At 43.6% G+C, this 16,151-nt stretch overlaps 1 protein-coding gene across 3 annotated transcripts in view; it reads right to left on the reverse strand.

The window, feature by feature from the left end:
- Positions 1-201: 201 nt before the first annotated feature.
- Positions 202-16,151, reverse strand: part of DIP2B (disco interacting protein 2 homolog B) — a 229,142-nt gene continuing 213,192 nt past the window's right edge. For all 3 annotated transcript variants that reach the window (XM_059185367.1, XM_059185366.1, XM_059185365.1), the window contains 7 exons: positions 14,734-14,904; positions 13,673-13,734; positions 12,641-12,698; positions 10,306-10,380; positions 8,268-8,445; positions 6,196-6,319; positions 202-4,324 (listed from right to left, as the gene is read on the reverse strand). In XM_059185367.1, the coding sequence (XP_059041350.1) occupies positions 4,072-4,324; positions 6,196-6,319; positions 8,268-8,445; positions 10,306-10,380; positions 12,641-12,698; positions 13,673-13,734; positions 14,734-14,904 (921 nt within the window). In that variant the 3' untranslated portion in view covers positions 202-4,071. The remainder of the gene's footprint in view (positions 4,325-6,195; positions 6,320-8,267; positions 8,446-10,305; positions 10,381-12,640; positions 12,699-13,672; positions 13,735-14,733; positions 14,905-16,151) is intronic.

Below are 16,151 nucleotides of genomic sequence, written 5' to 3' on the forward strand. Positions count from 1 at the left end.
GTCACAATCTCATTGTCCTGCGATCGAGCCTCACACTGGGCTCCCTGCTCAGCGGGAAACCTGCTTCTCCCTTTCCCACTCCCCTTGCCTGTGTTCCACTCTCACTGTCTCTGTCAAATAAATAAATATAAAATCTTAAAAAAAATAATATTTATCAGTTCCAATTTATCAATCTCCCAATGTGTGAAGCATTAAACACAATCAGGCATCAATATTTATTAACACAAGACAAAGGAAACACATTCAATGAGTTAATAGAACACTGTCCAGCCAGATGTTAAATTTAAAAATGTATATCTAGTCTAATTTCAAATAAATAAAAAAAAACTTTATACATAATTACACAGTACTATAGTCTGAATTTGACACTGGTAAATATCTTGACAGAAAGTAAACAAAACATCATTTAGGACTAAAAAATTATTCTTATATCTTTACACTCTCTTCCTGTGGACAAATAACATGGCCCATCTACATACACCTAGACCAGAAATGTTGTATGAATGATAAAGAAAAGGCCTATTGTGTATTTGGAGTACTGCAGCTTTTTGCTCCAAATACTCTTGCTTTTACATCAAAGCACACAACAAAAACAACACTAAGGCATAGGTCATGTTGGAGTTTGAGGGTGAGGTGATAACTCCTCATTGCTTTAGTCTAAAAGATTGCTGGATATTCAAGGAAAGTAATTTATTTGGCCAAGATATTGAGCACCATGCCTGGGGCAGAGACCTTACAAAAGAAAACTAAGGCCTCAGGCCCTTTGTTGATTCAACAGAAGCATTAAGCAAGCACTGCCCAGGGACTAAAGAAAGGAGATACACTTATATTACCAACAGACAGGCAATGGTCCCTAAACAGCCTGAGGCAGCACAACTTCATGAGGAAAGAACTTGATGGTGGCGGTGGTCCTCAACCGGGCCCCCTTTTTGAGGCAGCAAGTAAATAAAGGCTGTGGATTCACACGGATGCCTGTTAGCATGCCGGTCATTCCCAGGGTCTCACTGACGCAGGAGAGGACATTTGTGCAGCTCTAAGAATCCCTTGGGCTTAGGAATTTTCCTGAGGCAGCCCCTTCCTGATCTACCTCAGTTACTTCTGCTGAGAGGCAGAAAGAGGTTCAAAAGCAGTTAGATGCATGGATTTCTCTTACCTGAAATGGGGGCTTGCTATTAATCTCGTTGTCTTTTTCACAGGCATAGAAGAAAAACCCAGACAGAATGTGTTCCAGAGTTTTGGCTAGGCTGTTTCTATTGGTAATGGCCTTCTGGGTCTGTCCTAAGAGTCCATTCTACCACAAAGGTCCTACTTAATGTGGAAAGGGCAAGAGCACTGTGTCATCAAGAGAAAGTTCTCTTCCAAGTCTGTAACAGACGAGGCATTAAAACTACAGATGACCCCTCAAACACCCACAGGCTAACGACTGGGCTCTCTCCCTCTTCCAGAGGCTCCTTTACCACAGTTACTGAGAAGTTCAGAAAGACACAGCTCAGCTCTCCTCCACTAGCACATTTTGGCTTTGGGGAATATGCAGAAGATCCACAGAGCAGCCACAAGGTAGAGAGCAAAAGCTAAAGCTAAATCAGAGGCCTGAGGAACTACACATCCAGATAATCAGACCCTAAGTAAATGGGAGTTGACCATACTCTGAGACTAATGGAATATCTTATTTGAAAGAATGAGTGCCCATTATTGTAGCTACTAGCCACATGTGGCTACTGAAAACTTGAAATGTGGGTAGTCCGAATTGAAATGTGCTTAATACACACTGGATCTCCAAGACTTCGTACGAAAAAAAGAAAAGATCTCGATCACTTTTCATATTGATTCCACATGGAAATTATAGTATTTTTGATATACTGGGCTAAATACAAGATATTAAATTCAATTTCATTAGTTTCTTCTTACTTTTTGAAATGTGGTTACCAGAAAATTTAAAATGACCAATGTGGCTCACACTATATTTCTAGCAGACTCCCTAACTTGTGTAGTGAGCATTTTCAAAACAACCCATAGGATAAGACTCTGCCTATATTTCTTCCTTAGAACTCGTGGATTATGGAGATAGAACTATTGAATCCTCAGGATCCCTTGCTTTGTTTAGTGAGTCACTAAAAACTATTGTAAGAAAATTACTTTCCAAATAAGCAGGCTATTTCTTTCTGCAAACTGAACCGTAGCTAGTCACTGGGATTTCCTGCCCCAATGTAAGTGCTTTTTTTCTGAACATCTTAGAACCTCTTCCATCATGTGTAAATTAATTTCATCCAAAATGTCAAAAAAGAGATCTGGAACTGGAAAATGTCTTGAGGTCTGCTCTCAACGGAGAAAAAACCGGGAGGAAAAAAGGCTTATGTAAAAGGGAGGCAAGAAAAGTGGCTTAGGAGCCACAGACTGAAGGGCAGCCCCCGAGAGTGATGAAGGGCCTGGCCTTTGCATTATAAACCTTATTTTCAGGGTAATTACAAGTCTTAAAAATTGTTTAAAAACATATTTAGTTTACATGATGTTACAGCGGGGTAAATAATATGTATTATTAAAATAGTCTAAATAAATATTTACACAATAGTGCAGAGTGGGTCAAAGAGAACCATTCTGATTTGACAAGTTAACTCTGTTCACTTGGAGCTTTTTTTTTTTTTTAATTTTTAAAAATATTTCTGTAAGAAAAAAATAATAAAATTCAACTATATTCAAATACATGAAGTATCAGACCAAAGAAAGGAAACCGAGCCAGAGGCCAAACTCAGTCCCACGCTCAGTCCACTTGGCCTGGGCACCACAGTTATTTCAAAAGAGTTTCTTGCATACATCAGACTTCCCCTATTTCAGCATAAGCCTACCTATTTTGGCAACCCAAATCGGTCAGTTTTGAGATCTGTAGTTATATTGCCTTTACAGTTTCCCGTGACTGCTGATCCCACTGCCTTCCCAGCCTGTCATTCTTGTTCTTAAAATCCCTGCCCTCATGAACTGGAAGAACAGAGGACCCTTCAGTTTTCCAAAAAGAGAAGATGTATATATAAACCGGAGACGCAGTTGACAATGAGCCTGGAAAAAGAGGAAATCCTAAATTCTTATGCAGTCACTCTAAATTTGAAACATAGTTTCAACACTGGGGGCCAGAGTGAGTTATTGTGGTTCCTTAGGATAGGGTGGGATCTAATGAAGCTTAGCCTTTTCATAACAGTTTGATTTTTAAACTGAGATTTCCAGCCTGTAGACATAGGCTGAATTCCTAAAAGCTTAAGCTGATTTTGGGAACGCAAGCTTTAAGAACAAACATAGGCAGCTTTAGTTTATAAAATACATCAGCCAACAGAGACATAGTACAATGTGCAGCGGAACCTGCAAACAATTTGCACTTTTTAGTTACCTATTCAATTACACTGCAGTAAGAGAATATTGAAATTCTCCCAAAGTAGGAAGGTTTCTACTTCACTTGTCATGACTACACACACCAGTTCTTCAATTGTTTAGCTGAATTGCGTGTACTCTTATTTACACATTTAAAAACACTGGTCAGAATGTGTTACTCTCAAGAATTATATATATAACGTAACTCTCATATTCATGGATTATTTGATTTGCTTACAGGTCAGCGGAAAATAAGCTGAGTAGTTCCACGTTAACAAAACCTGCAGAAAGTCCAGCTATGGCAAAATGGCAGAATACAGTACAGAGCGGGGAACTGGAGAACTCCGTCTACCCCCTTCATGTGAATTCATTTAACTCCCTTACAAAATTCTAGAACAGCATTAGATAAAAATACAAGTATATACAACAGATGAAAAAAATGCAACATGCATGTAATTGCTTTAGTAACGTGCTGCTCACGCTATGTCAAAGCTCATGACTAATGGACTGTTAACATTTTTTTCATTTGCTACCATATGATTCCCCTTTCCTGTGTGTCCTGTGATTGCAGAATCCCACAGGATGAGATGAAGGATATAATGTAACCATCTCAGCTTATTTCACATCATTGGAAAACTTGCTCCTAGTCACTGGTCTTTGGTCCTTGTGGTTTTTCAGGATGCACCCCCGCCCCCAGGATCCCCACAAGGCTGGTTACATGTTATAAGCCACATAGATGGGGTCCAACTGGTCAGCCAGGAAGCTGTCTCGGAGGTGCATCCTCTGCTTCTCTCCTCTGGAGTTGATGGGGATAACGCCTGGGTCCACCACCACCACGACGCCGACGATGAGGTAATGCTCTTCCAGGACCACGTTTGTCACTAAAGGAACCAGATCGAGGGCTTCCTGTTCAGAGCCACACAGTTCCACAACCACCACGAGCAAGTTGGTCCATGTGAACACGGCACTGAAATTGCAATGACAGTCAGTTAACATGTCATCACATTTACCAGGTAACTTTCATAGTACGCACTCAAGACTTATCCCAGTTTCCCGGACAACCGCCTTCTCTCTTGGATGCAACCAGAAGGCTAGCAGCCATGTGTGCAATGACCTTGCCCCTGTGATCACAGCTGATGAGCTGAGCCACCCAGAGTCAGCAGGGGTTTGGCAATGGGGTTGAAAGATGTTAGCTGGCCACATGAACTAAGCACATGTCAAAGTTTGGGGGTGGCCGGCTGCCCAGAGCAGCACAGGTAATGGCTCTTCACGGACAAGAGAAGAATGAAGTGGATGCCCTTATGGCTCTAGAAGGTGAGAAGACAGTGGTTCTTTTTTTTCTTTAATTTTTTAAAAAAAGATTTTATTTATTTATTTGACAGAGAGAGAGCACAAGCAGGCAGAGAGGCAGGCAGAGAGAGAGGAGGAAGCAGGCTCCCTCCTGAGCAGAGAGCCCGATGCGGGGCTCGATCCCAGGACCCTGAGATCATGACCTGAGCCGAAGGCAGCGGCTTAACCCACTGAGCCACCCAGGTGCCCCAAGACAGTGGTTCTGATGGCCTTCCCATCCCTTATTTCTACGTTTCTTGAGATTTATAGAGACTCTTAGGAACCTCTGAGGTAGCCAGGTATTCTTTTCATTAACTCTCTCTTTTGCTTAGGTTTTTTTGAAGAGAATTTCTGTTATTTGCAACCGAAGAACTTTGACAAAATAGTATTCTTAGGCCCAAGAGGAAGGGAGTGGACCTTTCCTCATATGGACTTAGTGCCCCATACAGGTGACTCTCCCATTATGCCATAAAAGTGACATAAGGTAGAAACTTGCCTTACGTGGAGTGGGACTGCTGGGTTAGAAAGTATGACCTGACCTGTGATATGAAGTGTTAAATAGCTTTAAAAAACATATTCCAATCATTAAAAAAAATGTATACAATATTTGCTTGCATAAAAAGTCAGAGGTCTAAAATTAGAGGGTAACCATGGCACTCTACTTCTCTGTATTGTTCTGATAATTCATGGGCATTGTTCGGGTCTGGGGAGAGACTCTGACCAAACTGAGTTGAAGATGCTGATAAGGAGGCATCTAGAAAGCGTGAGCAAGCATGGAAAGAACTGTGGCTATTTGGCATGGTTTAAAAAAAAGAAAAGGAAAAAAACCCAACAACAAGGAAGGACCTACTGCATTAAAAATGTAGAAAAGAAACCGGGTGGATTCTGTATTGTCAGGAATCCAGAATGAAAGCCACTAGGTAAGAACTATCAAGTTTTAATTTTAAAGAAGTTTTAGTCCATGTGAGGCTGGATATTCTTTCATCAGGGACGATGTGGAGGGCGTTCTTACACTGAGAGGGAAACTGGATGAGGTAATAATGACCTTTCTCATCCGCTTACCATTTGACAGCGTGCAAAGAGGCACATTCCCATTTGTTTCTCCCCATGATTAGGAAATAGCAGAACAAGTACATGAGAAAAACCGCCAATGTGGGAGGCCTGGGCCTTCAAGTTGGGCCTTTTGAACTTAAAGTCATGGTTCTTCCCACCATATTACACTGACTTTCTAGAGACAGATAATCAGATCTCTTCCAATGGTAAGAATCGATCAGTAGCGAGGACTTGACTCTACAGTGGTTCCACGGAGCCTGTTCTGGTGTCCCCACGGCCTTATCTGCCACAGTGGACAGCCCGCCAAGACAAGAAACAATCAGTCCATTTACTTTCTTACTCCCCCTGGATTCTAGGTCTGTAGGGGGTATTTGGTACAGACAGCTGACTACTTAGATTGGTTTTAACTGACACTACGGCTGCAGCGGGAAGCCTATTCTGTACAAGGGTGGTTACCATTCAGCAATGCTCCTGTGGATCCGGGACACGGAGGTCTCAATGTCTATCGGGTGGTATCGTAATCCTCGCAGCTCCAGTGTCTCATCCAGCGCTCCCACTACATACAATGCATCATGACGCTCTGATGGAAAGAAAAAGAGAAATCTGGTTCATCACACATGATGAGCGCAATGCAATGTTGTGTGAAAAGCACCCTGTTGGACTGCCTGCCACGTCACTTGACCCCACCACTCACCAGCCATGTAACTTTGAGCCAATTACTTAAGTGTCTGAGTCCTGCTCCCCACTCTGTGAGACAGCGAGAATACTAAATGGCTGCTGTGACTATTCAATGAGATAATCCCTGTGGGGAGTTCATTTGATGCCTGGTATACCGTAAGTGCTAAAAAAAAAATTAGCTATGATTATTATTATTATTACTACGATGTCCCAGGAACTGTGTCCAGTGCTGGGAAGATGATAAAACACAAGTCCCGTTCTAAAGACACTTACTGTGTAATGGGGGGAGAAGGACACACGATAGGTGCTCCATTGTCCACTGCAACATGGTAAGCCCTGTGCTGGGAGCATGCATGAAGTGTGTGTGATGTGACCGGGGGACACCCCCATACCGGGAGCTCAGCTCAAGGGTTCAGAGAAGGAAAAGCGGAAACCAGGCTGAGCTTTTACGGATAAACAGGAATTAGCCAGATGACAGCTGGGGGAGGGGTGGAGTGGGGAGAGAGGGTTTGCGAGGGAGAAGAAATGAGCATGTGTTGTTATTCCTAGACATCTGTAAGGAGTCCAGATATAAGGAGTAGGATTACAGAAAATGGAGAGACAGTTCTGGTTATTAACAGGCTTGTAATCCAGCTAGAACATGGCAGAAATCTTTTTTGTTTGTTTAAATTATATGTACACACCATATACATAAGGCTATATAGACATGGTTTATGTCTATATAGATACTGCATTTTAAAGAAAGACATAATTTTACTAGGCCTACTAAATAAAATAGTCTCAGGAAAGGGTAAATTTCTGAAAAATCGAATAAAGCAAAGTGCTAGAAGCTGCTGGAGAGAGGATGAAGAGGTCTAGCAGATTCCCACCATATAAGAAGAGCTCATAAAGACTGTAATAATGAACATGACAGAAACACAGCAGTTAATCTCACATCATTTCCACCAGCCAGGGAACATTATCATTCCCGCTGTTCAGGTAGGAAACTAAGAGGCTCAGTGATTGCTCAAGGTCACAAAGCAAATGGCAGAGGTAGGTTTCAACACCAGGGCACCCGGTGAGGGATACCTCCCTTTTCCAGTTTGTTATCCTGCCTCCCCGTGAAACTTGGAGAAACTATGGATGCTGGTCACTATGGAACAGATGCTAGGAGCTCAGGAGAAATGATATGGCTCTAATTCAGGCCTTTAAAGCCCAGTGAGTTATTTGTAGCTGTTCTTTGAAGTGATGATACAGCTAGTGTTGGGTATTTTAACATGGCCATTAATGCCACGGGGCAGAAAAGCTGAAGGCAGGCATCAGTGAAGGCATGACAGTCAATGGAGCAGCAGGTAATGGGAGGGGACTGCTCACACCAGAGCCTTGCCCAGCAGTCTCGCATCTAACATGAGACGCCGAAGGGACACAGTGCTTCAGTGACATGGCTCCCCGCACCGATCCCCTGCTCTCAGGGGTCAGGTTTATTCCTCTTGAACCCAAAATGGTGTGTGGGTGTAGAAGGGCTACAAGATGACACCGACACCCCCATCCCAGGAGCTTGTGCAGGAGCTGGGAGTCAGCCAGGGGCACAGTGAGCATCAGGCACGTCTCCGTGACCATTGGCTGTGCTCACCCACAGTTCAGAGATGCAGACGTGGTACCCTGGGTGCCTGCCTCCTGGTTACTCCTCATGGGGCAAAATATCTTACTTTAAATGAATACAAATTCATGCATGGGTTCAGGAACCGCAGAAGGGAGTAATTAAATACACACACATTTGACAACGCAAAGGCAGGCTGAGGAAGGTGAGCCAGAGCTCCTGGCTGAAAGACAAAAGCAGGCAGAAGGGGAAGCGCTGGTGAGGAAACTACCTCCAGTGGCCGCTGTGAGCTCCGTCCGGCGGACAAAACCAAGGTATCCTGTCCGAGCCCAGAGTGTCTGAGCAGCATCCCCGAAGCTGAGGCGGGTATTGAAATGATCCGCTTGAAGAGTCTCACTGTCATAGATGGTGTAATAGCCACTGGCTGTGTGGGGACTGTTCACCCAAATCTGCAACAAGAAAAGGGCATCGGTCACATTCCGGCAGGGACACAGAACTGTATCAATTCAATTCTCTCTGGATGGATTAACATTACTATTTTTTAATTCTCATTGCTACAGTAACAATAATAAACCACAACAATAAAGGCTGCTGACATTTATCATGTGCTAAATGTGCTAAACAGAGAATTAAGTACTTTATACGCCTTATCCCCATAGGAATCGACATACATGGCAATGCGGTTCTGTAGTATTGTTACTCCCATTTCACCGATGAAAAAAACAAGGAGTTAAGTAACTTGTCTAAGAAACTGGGAGACCCACAGCCAAGCCTGTGCAGCTGCAGAGCCCATGCTCTTAACCACTAAGCTACTGTCTCCTGGGCTCAGTCCTCTGCCTCTTCCTGAGCCCTGCAAATACATCGAGGGGTCACTTCTGTGCTTCTGGGCTAAGGTGTAAGCCCTCAGGAAAGCACTACCAGGTTATCTGAATTTGCCCTGCCAACACAATAATACCTAACAACAGCAAGAACACTTGTATTTATTGAGAACTCATTAGGTCACAGGCACTGTCCCATGTGCATTACAGATACGGTATTAGTGTAGTTAGCTGGCGCACCATTTCATCAGGTGAAATTAGGTGGGTGCAGTTATTATTTACGGATGAGAAAACTGAGACCCAGAGAAAGGAAGTAACTTGCTCACTAGTTAGAGGCTGGGAAGTAGCAGAGTGCAGGCCCTCTGACTCCCGCACCTATGACCTTCGCCTCCTGGTAAACCACGGGGTGAAACCTCAGTACTCCTCAAATATTTGAGGGAAGAAACATGAAGTCTTCTTAAAAAAAAAAAATCTGGGACGCCTGGGTGGCTCAGTTGGTTAAGCAGCTGCCTTCGGCTCAGGTCATGATCCCAGCGTCCTGGGATCGAGTCCCACATCGGGCTCCTTGCTCTGCGGGGAGCCTGCTTCTCCCTCTGACTCTTCCTGCCCTTCTGTCTGCCTGTGTTCGCTCTCACTCTCTCTCTCTCTTACAAATAAATAAATAAAATCTTAAAAAAAAAAAAAAAAAAAAAAAAAAAAAATCTTGATACGAATTCCAATATACACACATTTTAGAATAAGAATAGAAAATTTCCATGAATTTAAAAAATTTAGTATTTGGGGATCCTATCAGTTCCACCCCTTAACAGGTGGAAACAGGTAGGACTGGCTCATTTCCTTTCTCAGCTAAGGGAATGTGGGTGGACAATTCTGGCACTAGTTCTAATCTGCATGCTGAAATCTTTCCTCCATCCTGGCCTCAATGTCTCTCGTTTTAGTTTTGGGCCTTACAGAGAAAGATTAAACTCTTTAAAAAAAATTTTATTTGTCAGAGAGAGCACAAGCAGCGGAAGCAGCAGTCAGAAGGGAAGAGAGAAGCAGTCTCCCCTGCTGAGCAGGGAGCCCGACACAGGGCTCGATCCCAGGACCCCGGTGAGCCAAAAGCAGACACTTAATGACTGAGCCACCCAGGTGACCCAGATTAAAACTCTTTTAAAAGAGGACAACTCGGGCGCCTGGGTGGCTCAGTGGGTTGAGCCGCTGCCTTCGGCTCGGGTCATGATCTCAGGGTCCTGGGATCGAGTCCCGCATCGGGCTCTCCGCTCAGCGGGGAGCCTGCTTCCTCCTCTCTCTCTCTGCCTGCCTCTCTGCCTACTTGTGATCCCCCTCTGTCAAATAAATAAAATCTTTAAAAAAAATAAATAAATAAAATAAAAGAGGACAACTCACAATGGGGGAAAAGTTAAATCCACCGTTTCACTGACTTCTCAAATGTGAACCCCAAAGTCTTTATTGCCGACTTTTCAGAGTAAAGATAAAAATTATACATACCTCTCCAAGATGAGAGTCTCCAACAGGCCCTTTGGTCTCAGGATTAACAATAACCACTTTCACTCCAGGTAAAATCTGAGCATCAAAGGGAAAACACAAAGACTCAATCAACTCTAATAACCCCTCGGAAATGCAGTCCCCCGCCACCCCTCCTTCAGAGAGGTAAGCGAGTGTACAAAGGCAGGAGCTAATTGACACGCTGTTCACTGGACTGTCCTTCGTGGAGACCAGAGGTATAATAATATTCATCCTCAAAAATAAACCAGAGAGCCAACCAGCCTACCTTCCCTTCAAAAGGATGAGAAACTGCAGCCCAGAACCGTTAACAGTAGGAATCTGTAATGTGACTGCCCTTTCTCATTTTCTTTCTCCATCCTGTTCACTGCAGTGATGGCAGGAAGACCCCTTAGTGCAGAAAGGACAGCAGGAAGGGACCGCCTGAGTGGCTCCACTCCCGTCTGCAGCAATAGCTAAGTGAGAGGAACTTGAAGAGCAAGAGAGGATGATAGAGGCTTTGCAGGAGAATGAATCCTGCCCCTGGGATCACGAAATACATCACGCTTGCTTGGGATCTCCCTGAGGAGAGAAAAGGAATGTGAAGAATGTGGGGAGAAAAGGAAGAAGAGGTGCTGGCTATAAGAACGGCTCACGCCTTCTCTGGTTAGCCCTATTCTGGGTTTCTAGAGTATGAGGTTAGTTGAGAAGCGCTACAGTGATTATCCAGGGTCATACATCTAAGACTTCAAGGAAGGAGAGAAAAGACCATTCGCGCCCCAGACGGGTTGGGCACTGGGTGAAAGCTTCTGAGGCGCCCAACCACAAGCTGAGGCAGAGGGAGATCTGACGATGCGCTAAGATGATCAGCCCAACTCCACTCGAAAGTGTTTAAATGGAAGAGACAAACTACAATAAGTGCCCCATGGACTCGATCTGCTTGATAGGTTAGACAGGATCCCCTTTTATCTATATAATTTCCCCCTCTGCTTTCAGAATTACTAGAAGGAATTCTGAGGCATCACTGTTACCTCTTCAAAAGAATGGGAAACTCACTAACTTATGCTGATATTCTATCACCCTTAGTAAATGTTCAAAACTGCTACAGACTTATGTCGTGTCTCCCGAAACTCGCATGTTGGATATAATCTACCTAAATCCCCGATGAGATGGTATTAGGAGCTGGGGCCTTCCACCGTGTGAGAATACAGTAATAGGACGCCATCTATGAACCAAAAATCGTCCAACGGAATCTGCTGATGCCATGATCTTGGACTTCCCAGTGCCCAGAACTGTGAGAAGTAAGCTTCCCGGTCTATGGTATTCTGTGATAGCAGCCCAAAGGGACTAAGACAGTAACTGTGTCTCTTCTGGAACATTTTTTTTTTTTTTTTTAAAGATTTTATTTATTTGTCAGAGACAGAGAGAGCGAGCGAGCACAGGCAGACAGAGAGGCAGGCAGAGGCAGAGGGAGAAGCAGGCTCTCTGCCGAGCAAGGAGCCTGATGTGGGACTCGATCCCAGGACCCTGGGATCATGACCTGAGCCGAAGGCAGCTGCTTAACCAACTGAGCCACCCAGGCGTCCCTCTTCTGGAACATTTTAAAGCCTCCATCTCACCTAAGAAATCTTATTCCTACAGACACAAACTCTATATATCCGTAGTTTCTTCCCCGTTTTGATTTCTCTCTCAGCTTTAAACACATGTACGCCTTCCCTGATCTTCAACCACACCTCCCCACTGCCACCCTGTTTTTCTCCTTACAATATTTAAAGATTTTATTTATTTATTTGACAGACAGAGATCACAAGTAGGCAGAGAAACAGGCAGAGAGAGAGGGAAGGAAGCAGGCTCCCGCTGAGCAGAGAGCCCGATGCGGGGCTCGATCCCAGGACCCTGAGACCACGACCTGAGTGGAAGGCAAAGGCTTAACCCACTGAGTCACCCAGGCGCCCCTCCTTACAATATTTATAAAGATAGAATTGCCTCTAAGTGCTGTTTACCTCTCCACCTTGAATATAATGAATACTGGATTTTGCTGATTTTTCAAATAAGAATAACATATCAGTGGGATTTTTTTGGAAAAAAAAAATCTGTGAGAATTAAGAAAGTTCAAATCTAGAATTCTTCTTCTCTATGTACCCATACGAATTTGAAAGTATTAGATAAGGTGAAACTGCTGAATTATCTCCAGATTTCAATTAAGGCTTGCCCTGGGTACTAACACATTACATGGCTTCAAGTTTTAAAATGAAACATTTAAAAAATAAAATAAATAAAAATAAATAAAATGAATAATTTCCCAGGCAGACCAACTTCCAATGGTTAACAGACAAATTACCTTTCCAGACTCTGAGAGGAGCAAACTCTGGGGGGCACCCCGTTCCACAAGACGAACCCTGAAGAAGAAGAATATTTACTATATACGTATAGGAATGTATACATATTTGAAAAAATGGCCGCACATCTACTACAGCTATATACTGCCCTCTTGAGACCTCTATTTTGTCTCTCCTTCTCTTACCAGAGCAGTTTCTCAGACTTGGGCACTACTGACATTTTGGGTCGGAATATGTTCTTTTATAATTTTTTATGAGGGACTGTCTATCTTGTGCATTGCAGGATGTTTAACAACATCCTAGGCCTCTACCCCACTAGATGTCAGTAGCAACCCTCTTGTTGTGACAACCCAAACCGCCTATGGACATTGTCCAGTGTCCTCTGGAGGGCAAATTCTCCCCGGGATAAGATGATGAAATTCTCCCTGGGCGCTAGAGAGATGCTCTACCTGTGCCAGCTGGGTCAGTGCCATGGGGCACATCGATGCACACCACCGAGGTCACTGGGACCTGGCAAAGGTCCCAGAGCCCTAGGGCTAGGTGCTCACCTTGGGACATAGCTAAAATTCCCCTCTAAGCTGATGCAGAGGAGGGCTTTTATTCCTGGGGTTTAGATAAAGTGTTGTTTCAAAAACCCTACTCTGCCTCATTTATCTTGTCTGTTCTATCTTTTATTTTTAAACTCCCAGAGGAAACAGTCTATCCATTTTAGTTCACTTTATATCAAATGTCACAAAATATTTTTACACAGGCAGGAACTACGTATTAGATTTTAACCCGCTGAGCCACCCAGGCACCCCTTAAGTATTAGATTTTAATGTTAAAGAACAGCATAGCAACTCTGAGAATTAAAGCTTCCTTGTTACAAACACAAATCTTATCACATATTAATAAAACAAATTCCTTCCCTCTTCCTATCCCTCCCTGGAAGACACAAACAAAAGGAATGAGGGAAAGTGACAGCTTTCCTGGGGCTTAGAAATTTTTATGCTTAGAAACCCAAATAGGGAGAGAGCATAATAAATCTATTGTACCTGTCATGTCTCAGTGATTTCAGATCTACATATACAGTAGTTGGATCAGGCCCTGAGGTTCCCTAAAGAAAGAGAAATCAATGCATTGTTTATTTAAAATTTAAATGAATTATATTTCCATATTTCATATTCTCAAATCAAGAAATAGGTAATTTAGCCATATACATGAAAAATTCACACTCTATTTTGAAAGTTCACTCTCTCTTCAACTAGATGAGGCAGGGTTGCAGGGAACACCCGAAAGAGACTCATGGCCTCGTGTTTCTTGCCCTCAACCCCTGGGAGAGCAAGCCAGGGGCCTCGTCACAGGGGCTGATGCAGCCTTGGAAGGTTGCCAGGCTGAGGAGGGTTCTCATCCCTGGACTTGAGGCACAGGTGAGACAGGCCAATATCCACAGGATTTTCAAAACCATCACTGGCCTAAGTGGACAGCAAGGAGCCTGTGATGGGGCTCCAAGGTTAAATCATCATGATGCTACTTGAACGTCCCAGAAGGCCTGAAAGTACCCATCCATGTATGCCATATTCTCTTACTCTCTCTTGTCTATGCCTGTATTTACCGTATTAAGCCTCCAAGCTCCCTAAAACCAGACTTAGTTCTTTACTATTATTTACCCACCAACAATAACATGGCAAAGTTGCCATCTGGCTAAAGAAAAGAATACAGGCTTATTGGTGCTTCTTTTGTTTAAAAAAAAAAAAAGGGGGAGACAGAAAAACAGAAGGTAAGATACTAATAGAATTCAAATAGGACTCAAAAATCTTGATTCATCATCATGTACCATTCAACTACTAGAGTAAACTTTTAATTGGGGGCTCAACTGCTAGGCATGGCTCCAAATATATCTACCTAGTAATGCCCCTGTGAAGAACAAGTCTATTATCTTCACCCTACAGGGGAGCAAAACGAGGCCCCATGAAAACCAAATGAAGAGCCCGCGGTCCCAGAGCAAGTGGGTGGAACTGGGCTCCTGCCAGGCTGCCTGGCTCTGACGCCTCTGCTGTCAAGTACCACATACTCTGCTGTCATTCATTACCCAGCAAGATTTCATGACAGTCACCTGTAAACATATCGCGACATTGACTCTCGATCCGAAAGTGGTGCTGACAGCCCGAGGGGACAGCCCGATGTCTTTGAAGAGCTTGGAGAAGGACTGCTGGAGGGCAATGCGGGGTCGTTCCTCGGCCACCACCACACATGTCCGGATGCAGGAGAGGTTGATTCCTCTGGTCTGTAAGACACCAATGGCCCGGGAGCTGAAGTTAGCAGGAACTTAGAAAGAACTGAATAGTAGGGCCATAGTTCTATCTCTTGGGTCAGGAAGAGCCAAGGAACTGTGTATTGTCATCTCAGACATCAAAGCAAAAGGCAAAAGTTTTCAGAAATGCCAAGGCATTCCACTAACATCACTAATCACTGGTAAGTCTGCTCATTCTCTATTTCTTTCCTCTTTTATCTAAAATCTTAGATTCTTCAGACACCTATTTTTATACCTCTCCATTTCTTTTTTTTTTTTTAAGGGAGGGACGGGACGTCTCTTCCCTTCTTTTTTTTTTTTTAGATTTTTTAAAATTTTTAAATTTTTATTTATTTGACAGAGAGAGAGAGAGAGATCACAAGTAGGCAGAGAAACAAGCAGAGATAGAGGGGGAAGCAGGCTCCCTGCTGAGCAGAGAGCCTGATGTGGGGCTCGATCCCAGGACCCTGGGACCATGACCTGAGCCGAAGGCAGAGGCTTAACCCACTGAGCCACCCAGGTGCCCCATATACCTCTCCATTTCTGTACTTCCTATTTCAAAATGGAGAGAAGGAACTGAGAGAAAAAGGGATCTAGCACTCTAGAGATAGAATCTTCTCTCTTTTCATCTTGGGGTCATAATTCTCTTAGGGTCATAATTCTCTAGTTTTATTTATTTATTTATTCTTATTTAAATTCAATTAACATACAGTGTATTATTGGTTTCAGTGGTCATAATTCTTAGGGTCATAATTCTCTAGTTTTATTTATTTATTTATTTATTCTTTAAATTCAATTAACATACAGTGTATTATTAGCTTCAGCGGTAGAGGTCAGTGATTCACTAGTCTTAGATACGATCCAGGGCTCATTACATCCCGTGCCCTCCTTACTGTCCCTCACCCAGTTACCTCATCCCTCCACTCCCTTCCCCTCCAGCAACCCTCAGTTTGTTTCCTATGATTAAGAGTCTCCTATGGCTTATCTCCCTCTGTGATTTCATCTCGTTTTATTTTTCCCTCCTTTCCCCTATGCTCCCGTTTTATTTCTTAAATCCCACAGAATTCTCTGTTAAAGAAAATCAGTGTCAGGGCACCTGGGTGGCTCAGTGGGTTAAGCCTCTGCCTTCGGCTCGGGTCATGATCCCAGGGTCCTGGGATCGAGCCCCACATCGGGCTCTCTGCTCTGCAGGGAGCCTGCTTCCTCCTCTCTCTCTGCCTACTTGTGATCTCTGTCAGATA

Source organism: Mustela lutreola, chromosome 8, assembly GCF_030435805.1.
Source record: "Mustela lutreola isolate mMusLut2 chromosome 8, mMusLut2.pri, whole genome shotgun sequence".
Lineage (NCBI taxonomy): Eukaryota > Metazoa > Chordata > Mammalia > Carnivora > Mustelidae > Mustela > Mustela lutreola.